This window comes from Dunckerocampus dactyliophorus, chromosome 18, assembly GCF_027744805.1.
Source record: "Dunckerocampus dactyliophorus isolate RoL2022-P2 chromosome 18, RoL_Ddac_1.1, whole genome shotgun sequence".
In the NCBI taxonomy this organism is placed as follows: Eukaryota; Metazoa; Chordata; class Actinopteri; order Syngnathiformes; family Syngnathidae; genus Dunckerocampus; species Dunckerocampus dactyliophorus.
In genome coordinates, this window is record NC_072836.1 from 10,703,661 (window position 1) to 10,715,376 (window position 11,716).

Genomic DNA, 11,716 nt, shown 5'->3' on the forward strand with positions numbered 1-11,716 from the left:
CAACAAACCCCCGATGTGAATGTGTACAAATTTAGAAATGGGAAAATATATACATATATATACACATTAAAAAATGTGAGTATGTGAAAGTGTCATTAGGGGTCAAAAGCCTGCCATTCATACCTAACTACTTTATGTGGTCAATGACAATTTACACAAATACAGATTTTATACTATTTTTCATGTTCAATTCTTACAAATGATTGACACTTGCTCTAATAAGCAGTTTCTACTTGATTAAAAAAACAAAATCAAAAATACAAAGCAAATGAATACATCAACACTAAGGTGTATAAAACACTGTACAAAAATACAAAACTTAGTTATTTTAGTGCAGTCTTTCAAAGGCACCGTCCCTATGTGACAGAACTGATGTGAGTCTAAAAGTTCACTTGTCACACACACAGCTCTGCATTCTTCCAGTTTATCTTAGAAACTCTTAATTATTTGTGTATATAAGGTTCACAACGAAGCATATGGGCTTCTCTGAGGATTATTAGAAGTCTGTGGCAAGGTACGAGAGAATATCCTTAGGAAGACCCAAATTGATGGAGTCTAGGTAGTGTAGAAACCTGCAACAACAAGAAAACATGTCTTAGGGTGTCTGACAGTTTGCAGTAAACAAATCAGTTCACACTTTTTTTTGTTTTTAAATATCCTGTACGTAAGTGCTGCCTGTGCTTAGCCACATCCTTGCCACACAGTCAACTTGTTGCTGTTCTCACCTTCGTTTCACCTTGCCTTGCTCCTTAAGCTGCTCTGACCTGCAGATGGTGCGTAGGGCTGGCAAGTAGTCCACAGCAGCTGCAGATCTGTTGCCCACAGTGCCAAACGCTCCTCTGAACACCAGACTCTCTATGATGTCTCTCCTCTGCTGCACCAACCTGGAACAAAACCATTATGAGCTCATTAAAAAAAATGTTTCACAGTTAGTTATGTGAAAAAATTAGGACACCCATGACAATTGTGAAGCAAGTTGCCAAGTCCTGCAAGCATGTTTTGCTTGATGGGGGCCATGGGTTTAAACCAATCTTGCGCAAAATTTACAGACATGTGTTTGTCAGTCCCCTAAAGGGGTGTATCAAATTTGGTGAATTACCCTAGTTACAGTGGCTGTTTTGTAGAGCATATCGAACTGTGTGAAAAATTTCAAGTCAGTCCAAACTTTGGGGTTTAATTACAGTAACACCATGATGTAGCACAGGCAACACAGTATGGATGCATGTTTTGACTAATGGGGTGTCCTAATTTTATCTTATTTTTTTAACATGATTGTAGTATAGGTTATACGTATTTGTTGGCTGAACTCACTGGGGTTGACAGAGGCTGCTTTGAGTGAAGTTGCATCCTTCACGATGAGAAGCCACAGGGAGGGTCAGTTCCTCCGCCGCCTCCAGCTGCTGCGCTCGGTCCAAGGTCTCTGCTGCAGAGAGCTGACACTTGCGGAAGCTCATCTCCTCTACCGCAGCCTGGATCTCCAACACCTGCTCTCCCATTACCCAACTCAGTGTGTCCATCTCAACTCTCAATTCATCCGTCATTCCGTCCTTCAGTGCTGCACTCACTGGCAGGTTTCTCCTACAGACATCATCCGCATGATGAGCAAGAAGGGAGTCTATGTCAGACATGTTGTCGAAAAAGTCACTTATTGATTCCAGGCACATGGAGACAGGGAGAGTCTTTTGCCGCTCTTCAGGAGTCAGTGGTTTCCGTTTCTCCCTTTGTGGAAGTAAACTCTCGTTGGTTTCTGCCTTGGCAGGAGGTGGTGCCGTCTGCGGTTTGCAGAGAGAGAGGAAACTCTCCTCTGAGTCAGAGCCTGAGTGGCGTCCATCCTGGTCAGGAAAGCAGTGTCTTCTTTTGCTTTTCTTCATCCTGTGGGACACTTTAACCGGACTTCCGTCGTCTGAGCAATCGGCCAACTCTGCAGAGTGAAACAGCCTTGCCTGGGAAGGCGCTGTGTCAGACTGAGGGCAGGTGGACACAGTAACAGAGGGGGTCTTGGGTTTATAGGCGGGCCTCAACTGTGTGCAGGGTAAAGGTAAGAGGGTCTCCATGTTGGAGTAAAGAAGGTTGACTCCTCGTCGACTGCTCTCTGTTAGCAACTCCCAGCACGTCGCCACATCTTTCTGACTCTGTTGATGCAAAAGGCATGTCACGATATGTGTGCACAGATAGGGTACTCTGTTAATGTAACATTATGCAGTAGTGTTAAAGTAATACAATAAAATATAATTGTCTAAGCCTTCCTGTCTATACCTTTAACAAGGGCATTATGTTTGTTTGACAGATATTTTGAATTAAATGTATTTGAATTATTTTTTGGGCCACACGGTGACTGAGTGGTTAGCATGTTGGCCACACAGTCAGGAGATCGGGAAGACCTGGGTACGAATCTCTAGTTGGGCATCTGTGTGTGGAGTTTGCATGTTCTCCCCATGCGTGGGTTTTCTCCGGGTACTCCGGTTTCCTCCCACATTCCAAAAACATGCATGTTAGGTTAATTGGCCACAGGTATGAATGTGAGTGTGAATGGTTGTTTATATTCCCTGCGATTGGCTGGCAACCAGGGTGTCCCCGCCTCTCGCCCGAAATCAGCTGGGATAGGCTCCAGCATACCCCCCGCAACCTTAATTAGGTTAAGCGGCAAAGAAAAAGGATGGATGAATTCTTTTTTAGGGTGGGTAGTAAAGGTAAGACGTTAAGTCAAGTCTATTTTTATTTATACAGTGCTAAAAATCACAAGAGGTTATCTGAAAGAACGTGGAAACCCTGCATAAAGTAATAGTAAGTAGTTATCCCCACATTAAGAAAGCACTTTGGCAACAGAGGCAAAATCTCAAAAAGACCTCAAACTCAGTGTGAGGCAGCCGCGGATCTTCACAGTAATGACGCAAAAAAAGCTAAATTCTTAAAAAAAAAAAAATCCCTATAGTTAAAGGGTTATAAAAGAATTTTGAAATCATACAGTATATCTAACAAAACATCAGAATTTCACAAAATGCATGCAAAGTGAAACCAAGTTTGACTTTTTCAAACTATAATGATGATGGTAGCCAATCAGTCATTATTGACCCTTGTAGAAATAAAAAGACAGTGAAAGTATTATTAAAGCCGGCTACACTGTAACAGTTGTAATACGTCGCCTATGTCCACTTAGCAGTGCATGTTGTGAGTGAGCGGCTTACCCCAAGCAGCTCCCAAATGTCTCCCTTGGGCTGTATATTCAACAGGCCCAGCAGGCTCTCAGTGCAGCCGCTTTCACACGGAGGCTGGGGTGATGCAACAGTCAGGGTGGGTGCTTGCTCTCCACATAGATCGGACTTCAGTTCAGTTCCTAATTAAAACAACACGTACATTTTAATTGGCACATTCTCTCATGGGTTTTAACTCTTTACTTTTTGGTGATTCATATTTAGCAGTAATATTTGATCGCAAACAAATAATATGAACATGGCTTACCATTTTGGTTGGTGTCGGGAGATGGTGTGGTCGTGTGGCGGCCACCAGCACTGCGAATCCAACACTGCAGTTGCAGCAAGCTCTGTCTAATGTCACAGCCGTTGACTTGCAGCAGAGCGCTGACATCACGCTGGTCTGTCCTTGTGTCCTCGGTCAGACACAACAGGCGCAAGTAGCTGCTCACGTCCAGCTGAGGCCAGGGAGAGATTGGAGAGCACAAGTTTAATGTGGGAACCAGGAACCCCCTCTTGTGTCATAAGGAGGAGGAGAAGGATCCTGCTCACCAAAGATGGTGTTTTGAAATAGATCTCTTCAAAGTTGCCATCAAACATGGTGCTGAATGCAGGATCTGCAAAAAAAAAAAAAAAAGTAAACGAAACTCAAAAACCAGACAGTGCATAATTATATTATCTTACTGTATATATTTAATCAAATGAGATCAGATACAAGAGCTCTATGAAAAAGATCCCATTACAAATGTGCCTAATTTTTGTGCCCAGTGATTGTACACGACCTGCTTCTACTCACCACTAGTGGTGAGGATGACCGGCCTTTTGGTGGTGCTCATGAATGTCTTGATGGCGGCAAAAAAGCCAGCGTCTTCGTCAAAAATCACGTCCACTTCTTCAAAGAGGATGAGCGAGGTGGCCGACATCTTCTTACTCTGCTCCTCACTGTTGTCCTTGTTCACTATTGCAGTAGCAGGTGATTTGACTCTGGCCTCTTTTTTTTTAGGGGTGTCTTCTTGTGCCTTTTTTTGTTTGGTAGAAGCTAAAAGAAAAATACAAATGCTAACTACTGCAAGGCTGCAGCATTAAGATTGAATCTCGAGCTGGTTGAAAGTGTTTACCGTTTTTGTCATCCTGCTTAGCACTCAAAGGTTCCTTGTTGCTGGTGCGGCCCATTTTGAAGAAGTTAGCTAAAGATGTTGGCACCAGGCCTCCTTTTTTAGCACCTCTTGGGGACTGGGGAGGTTTTCTAGGAGAGGAGAGGACCCTGCGAGGAGAGTTCAGCTTCCCTAAATGACAAAGCAACTGCATCATTAGCAAGCAAAAGTTTGAATATAATCAGACCAGGGACAGATGTGCTTGTACATACTGGGTGAGAACACATGCTTGCCAGTGCTGTTGCTGGCATTGTAGCTGTTGAAGTAGGTGGGCTTGTGGGCGTTGACTCCCTGGCTGTCCACCTGGTGTGACTGGGTGGCCTCCTTCAGCTGGGAAAGGATAAGACGGCCACTCCGCTGAGAGGAAGCATTCACCTCAAATACCTATAGACAAAAGTGTCACATAAAAAGTCCATAAGAATTTAACTGCTGTGTTGTGATATTGCTCACCTTAAATCCCAGCTCCTGAGCACAGGCATAGACTGTGGCCGTCTTGCCTATCCCTGTGGGTCCTGTGATGAGGACTGTATTGCATAAAGTGTCCTCTGCAAGCAGGGGGGAGTCCTCTCCACAGTCCCAGTCAGAGTCTGTACAAATAAAATTGTATTACAAATTGTGGATTTGCCAGACAAAATAAGCTTTTAAAAAGAAAACTGCACTTTAAAAAAAATAATTTTTGCATATCATCCACAATCCTTATGTGACACATGAACACATATATCTTTCTCTTTTCTGTGTGTTCTAAAGATATAAAAACTGCGAAAAAGATGCAGCTAAGAATACACATAATGGAAAACACTTATTCCGATTATAAAGCAGTCTGAAAAAAACTCGAAAAAGTGCCAACAATGCTCCAATTACATGTGAAGTGCATATTAGCCAAGCTACAGCAACATTGTTATTATTAATTATTAGCACTGATCTAACTGTTACTGGCGTATTGACACCTTGCCACACCACACCGGCTAGCTACTAGCTGGCTGGCGACTAGCTTCACCACACACTCACCCGCAGTGCGTCTCAATGCCTCAGGCCACTACCAAAAGGTAACGCTACTTATTGGAGCTGCTGCTACTGCTGTTTTTGTTTTTGAATTTGGAAAAGTTAATGCTAGGTGTAGGTGTTGGGTGTAGATGTAGGTGTAAGGTGTAGACTACCTTTTTATGTTGCTATGTGAAATCAATGCGCCCAGGAAGGAAGTTCCGGTAATGTTCAAAAGGACCAAAATAAGGCAAAATGCTGTAGGTATTACATGCTATCATGAATGTACCTGTTACTACATTGTTACAGCATGTATATAAAACCATAAAACATTCTTGGAGGTTTTCTGAGCTGTAATAGCGGCCTTTGTAGGTGGCATATGTGTGTCCCATTATGTGCAGTAATGAGTCTCTTTATCTGTTTTGATATCTTTAGAACACACAGAAGAGAGAACGACATGTGTTCATGTCTCACATACGGATTGTGGATAATGGGCAAAATTCCAAAAAAGTGCAGTTTTCCTTTAAAGGACGCACCATTGCTGCCTTCCTCTTGCTTCTTCTCCTTCTGCTTATTCCTCTCCTCTCTGTCTGCATGGAGCTTCCATTCCTTCAGCCAACTACACATGAAGAAAAACAAGTAGGTGAATAGGTAAGATTTTTTACACAAATGAAACAAAACACATTTTTAGCACTCACCTGTGAAGCCTCCGCACTGAAGATGTGTTGCCAATGATGTCACTGGAGTGCTGCGGCTGATATTTTTCTGTCCACAAGACGTCCTCCTTTCCTCCTTCTGTGGAAAACATGGCAGGCAAGTTTCACTCAGTGGGGCTTATAGTAGCCAAGGACATCTGAACATGTGGAAGGAGTACTCAATAATGTCAGCACAAACAACCTTGATAAGACTACCTTTTGTCTCAGTGTCCTCAGGCAAGTCATCGAGCACAACCACAACATCATTAGATGTTCCGGGCAAAAGCTTGTCTTTGCTCGCTTCCGCATGCAGTTTGGCTCCTCTCTGAGATCGTCTCGTGCGGGCTCCCCTCTGAGGCGGCTCCGTCTTGAGGGTAGAAACATCTAGATAGGTGGCCCGCTGCTTCTTAGCTACTTTGGACCCCTCATCATCCATTCTCTTCCTCTTCCCTCCTGCTGGCTCCACTGATGACTGTGTGCTTCCAGCCTCTGTTATACGTCAGGAAAACACAATTGTTTTACTTTTCAAATAATGTCAAATAAGTAAAATAGTGGTGGCTTACCTGAGTAATGCTGGTGATCGGCACGTCTGGCCAAGAGGCGAGGCAGCAATGCCTTACAGGGGAAAGGAGGGTTTGAAGCGATGACCTCCTCCACAAGTATCTGGCGAACATTTTCAGACATCTCAGGCCTCCAGCCAGAGCTCTGAAGAGATAAAGAGGGGGTGTGGAGAAGATCTGATTATAATGTATTAAGTAAAATTTTGCCCTGAAGATACAATAATAGTTTTCAAATAAGCCACAAGTGACAGGGCTCTCACAAAAGTACATCATAAGTGAGTACGTACACTCCTCACAATGCATTATTACTGTATACTATCTTCTCGAGGGACAATACTACAGAAATGAAACTTGGATATACTTTAGAGTAGTCAATGTACAGCTGTTATAACAGTATAGATTTACTTTCGTTCGACTGTTCTTCCTCAGCAAAGCACTTGTTGCACAAGTCATCATGGGGTGTGTTAGGGCTTGTTATGTTGAAAAACCATGGGACCCAGTTTCCCAAGTGAGGGGCTCATGCACTGCTTCGCAATGTCAAAGTACATGTTGTAATCCATGATACCCCTCAATAAACCGGCGATCCCCAGTGCTGGCAGCACTCGTACAGCCCCAGACCATGAAGCTACCACCATCATGCTTGACTGTAGGCAGAACACAATTGTCCTTCTACTCACTTGTGTTGCCAGCTATTCTGTGTGCCAAGACATTTTAGTAAATCTATACTGCTATATAAGCTTTACACTGACTACTCTAAAGTATATCCAAATTTTAATTTCTATAGAATTGTCTCTTTTGAAGATATCGTGTTATAAAAATGCTCACTGAAATGGGAGGAGTGTACTCACTTTTGTGCAGTACTGTATATGGAATGTTGACTAGGACAAACGTTTTTTTTTATTCTTTGTTTATGACGTTTGACCTACTCGTTCATGGAAGTCTCTGACGTCTGGTTCTTTTTTCACAGCAAAGGACCCGATCAGAGATGGCGGTGGCTTGGACACTTGGATGCAAAGCTCTTTGAGATGACAGAGTTTTGGAGACTCAGGCCAGGGTAGACTCCATAAGGGGCAATCTGTCATTGCACAAAACACGCTAAGCTGTACTGACGCCCTACAGAATAATCAGTAATCAGTGTAAAGAACTGAAGATAGTGACTATACCTGCGGGAGGTTGTGTCAAATGTATGACAGGTTGGAAAGAGGAACAGGAAAGGGCATACGCCTCCTTGGTGGCAGTGGCCTTGGCAATTTGCTTCTTGAAGGAATCAGGCAAGCCGCTTTTCAAGAACTCTCTCCGGGCCCTGAATTGTTCATCATCCTGGGAGTTTTCCGAACCCTCTTGGCTGCTCTCATCAAAGATGGAACTCGCAACAGACAACTTACGAGCGTTCTTCTCTTGGCTCGGCACGGCAACCTTGGAGCCTTTGACAACCACACAGACAACCATGTTGTGGACTGATACAGCTTATTCCGAAGTGATTAGCATTGAATTATATTAAAAGCGGAAAAAGCTACCTGGAGGAGCTTTAGTGTCTTTGCCCAGAACGTCATTGAGGCTGCGTAGTGACTTCTGAGTTTTACTCTTTTGTTGTCTAATCTGGGGAGAAGCAGTCTCTTCCTCCTCGAGGCAGATGACAGAATCCTGAAATGAAGCTCTGAGTTAAATTGACAGTATTACCTTTAAGCTTCATGTTTTGTATGAAAATTTGACCGTACCTCGTCTTCACAATAACTCTTTGCGATGGCGGCCTCAGTTCTTGATGAACGCCGTAAGGTGTTGTTAACCTCAACAGCAGCAGCTTTCTTAGTCTGTTGAAAGGCCTTTGCTTTCTCCACTAGTTTCTTTGCCTTCTTCTGCTTTTTTGAGTCATTTGATGCCTTAAAAAACAAACACAAGAGCACATGTGAGCATAACTTATAGTATGAAAACATTCAAATTTACTTTCCTCCCTGACAACAATAAAAATCTTACTAACATTAGAGGTCAGTGGAGGGTTTTTGTCACTGCCACATACATTTTGATGAACCCTTGTCAGTTTAATCCTGATGAAACAAGAATGAATTAATTATCATCAAACTTATGTGGCATTAAACAATGTAAAGTAATGTTAAATGATGAACAACCTGATTGGACTCTCTTTACAGTCTGGAGGACAAACCATCTCCACAATGTAGACTCCATGTTTGGACTTTCGTGTTTTAGGGGTGGCTAACTTAACAAGTGTCTCTTTGGGAGAAGCAGCAGAATCCTTTGAAACATCTCCAGTTGCTGGTGAAGCTTTGAGGGCCTGCCTGACCACAGCCTCTCTTCTAGACCTCCTCACAGGAGGGATGAGGGGATGTGAAGCATCTTGCTCCTGTCCATTGTTTTCAGATTTAGGGGTCAAAGTCTCCTCTGCCTTCTTCCCTTTTCTTTTTGGTTTTGGAGCTTTTTTGTTTTCCGGGGTTTCACTTCCCTCTGTTCTGACTGTATCAACATCGTTCTCTGCGGGTTGCTTTTGTTTGGCCTGGTTCTTGCCCAGCTTTGCTTTAGACCCATCCAGGCTGGGCTGCCTGAAGGCAGCCATGAACTGCCTCTTCTCTGCATCAGGGCATTTAGGTGTGGATTCACTCTCAAGCACAGCTAAGTCAAGATCCTCCTCCTCAAGAACAACATTGGATTTCCGCTTACCAGTCGGCTGAGATTCCTTTACAGGGCTTCTCGCACCCTTTCTCCTGTTGGTTAGCGATGATGCCTTTCGCGCAGGATTCTCTGGTACCTCCTTGTGGGAAATGGTGTGCATTTGAGCCTCTATGGTGATGGTTCGAGGTGAGATTTGGATAGAGAGCTCCTTAGATGCCTCTTCAGATTTGGAGCTGTCCATTCCATCAAAGTCTTTAAGCGCTTTATTTCCCTCACACTGCACACTTTCTTCACCTTTGTCCTCACTCTGACTGCGCACAAAATCCTCGAAGGAGATCATGACGGTGCTACTGTTCAACTCAGAGTCCTTGCTCACATCCACCTCCATGTTAGCATCACAAAGACAACTGTCTGCCACTTTCTCCTCGGATTCGGAACGATTTGCCTCTTTTTGTTTGCTCTTCCTTGAATTGCGCACAGACGTTTTGGCAGGTTTGTCCTTCACAACTAAAGCGGATGTATTTTTTCCACAGCTAGAGGCATCACCATGATGTTCATGATCTTTTTGTGTCTCTTGTGTTCCATTACAAGTCTCAGAGCTAAGTTGGGCCAGCAGCGCAGCAGTATCACTACCAAGGACACCACACAAACTGCTGGATTCCCTCACCGAGATCATGTTTTCATGCGATTCCTCCACAATAAAGCAGCTGTCATCATCAGCCGGGCTGACAGCCTCAACCGCCACAAGTTTCCTCACAGCTTTAGTGGCCTTCCTTCTCCGTTTGAGAGACGGCTGCTTCACTGCCGCCTCTGCGCTGGGGTGTTTCTCTGCAGACTTATGATTGATCTCCTTAGGCTGTTCTGATGGGCTGGTCTTCGCTTTGGAGGTCAGTGCCCCACGGCTGAAGTAGTCCATGATGTTATTGGAGCGAGGGGGCGAGAAAGGTTTCTCTACAGCTTTGGCCACAGGGGAGAAGTAGCTGGTGATCGTTTTGACAACCGCATTGCCACCATCTTTGCTAGATTTCTTGCAAGGCTGTAAACAAAGTAGGGGAAGTTAACATGCAAAATGTAAAGATGTACAATCTATTGCGTATCTTAAATGCAAAAATACCTGGGTGTCAAAGTCCTCTATGACAGATGCCATTGCCACCACACCAGCCATACTTTAGAGACACCTGAGGCAAAAAGTAACAATCATTATAGGAGAAAACCCTTCAACTCAAAATAATCTGATCACTTGCGATCCTAGCTATTGAGTTAGTCATTTTAATTATGCACACAGGCCAATAAATCTGAAATTATTCAAAATCAATCCACTCAAACTGACACCAGCCATTGTACAGTAGTGTTTTAATACAGACAACAAGACAGCTATGACATACTGTATAATAACAATGTTCGCCTGTTTGTTTTCAAGACAGAACGTCTATAAGTACACAATGAGACAGGAGGTAACAACACTACACTACACTACAATCGTTATTGTCAGGGCGCCTAGACAAACAGCACAGTATTACGGTCACAACACTTACCGTATACACTAAAAACTTAAGAAACAATCCTGACTCTGTGTCCAATTGACGTCCCGGCGTCGACAGCAAAAGAAACATCCACAGTCTGAGACGAGCATTTGCTTGTTTGAGAGCATATAATGCAACGCACTAGAAAAACAACAAGCTAGCAAAACACGCTAGACAATTTATCAAAGAAACTTTGCCGCTCAACAGTTCCCAAAACAGGTCCGTACAATATCCCCATGTTGCCCTCGAACGTACGACCACAAAGAGGAAGTCGCTAAAGTTGTAGTTTGCTGAAATGTTTAAGTTTGGCGTTGAAAAGACATGACTCCGGACGACTGTTTCAAAAACGCGCCAGACCAGACGAGTTGCGAAGGAAGAGCGCCAAATATACGTGACCTTTTGCGTCACGTCATTGAACCAATCACAGAAAAGAACAGCAGTCGTCACAATTAAACGTCAGTTGACCAAAATAAAGATGGCGCATAAAACTGACAGCGACCTCTATTGCCTAATGCCTACTTAACTTTCCTATAAATTGTTTAATACTGTCTTATATTATTAAAATAATACACCAAATAATAATCATTAAAATAATTTGGATTTTTTTTTGTAATGGAGTTCTCTCATTGACATTAATGCATCCACATTCAGTACTTTGAAGTTTTCATATTTGTCGGAAGAATTCGAAAGTTTGGACACACCTTTCCATTCAACTGCATGAGTGTTTCCAAACTTTTGATTGGTACTGTATTTGTGCTTTTGTTGCAGTGTATTGCTCTGTACCCTGTAGGGAGAAAATACCTTGCAAGCTGTAAGTCAGACAAAACACAATCATACACAGATATTTCCTACAATACTTAATATGACTGCTCAGTTGTATCTGCAAATTCAAGACACTAAAGGTGATATTTGGGGCAAAACTGCAAAAGAAGAAAGGCAATTTTAAAAACTTTTAATTTATATATATTTTTTAAGTAAACATCTGAA

General features: G+C 43.1%; 1 protein-coding gene across 1 annotated transcript; it reads right to left on the reverse strand.

Annotated features, from left to right (window-relative positions):
- Positions 1-2: 2 nt before the first annotated feature.
- atad5a (ATPase family AAA domain containing 5a) lies at positions 3-11,482 on the reverse strand. Its single transcript, XM_054759208.1, has 22 exons — positions 10,742-11,482; positions 10,321-10,384; positions 8,708-10,242; positions 8,560-8,626; positions 8,300-8,461; positions 8,099-8,225; positions 7,745-8,005; positions 7,508-7,656; positions 6,585-6,726; positions 6,238-6,510; positions 6,025-6,121; positions 5,863-5,945; positions 4,796-4,932; positions 4,558-4,729; positions 4,310-4,477; positions 3,988-4,230; positions 3,744-3,808; positions 3,460-3,649; positions 3,186-3,334; positions 1,312-2,132; positions 726-884; positions 3-572 (listed from the first exon to the last, which is right to left on the reverse strand). The coding sequence occupies exons 2-22, from the start codon at positions 10,369-10,371 to the stop codon at positions 497-499; spliced, it is 5,127 nt and encodes a 1,708-aa protein (XP_054615183.1). The 5' UTR covers positions 10,372-10,384; positions 10,742-11,482; the 3' UTR covers positions 3-496.
- Positions 11,483-11,716: the final 234 nt, after the last annotated feature.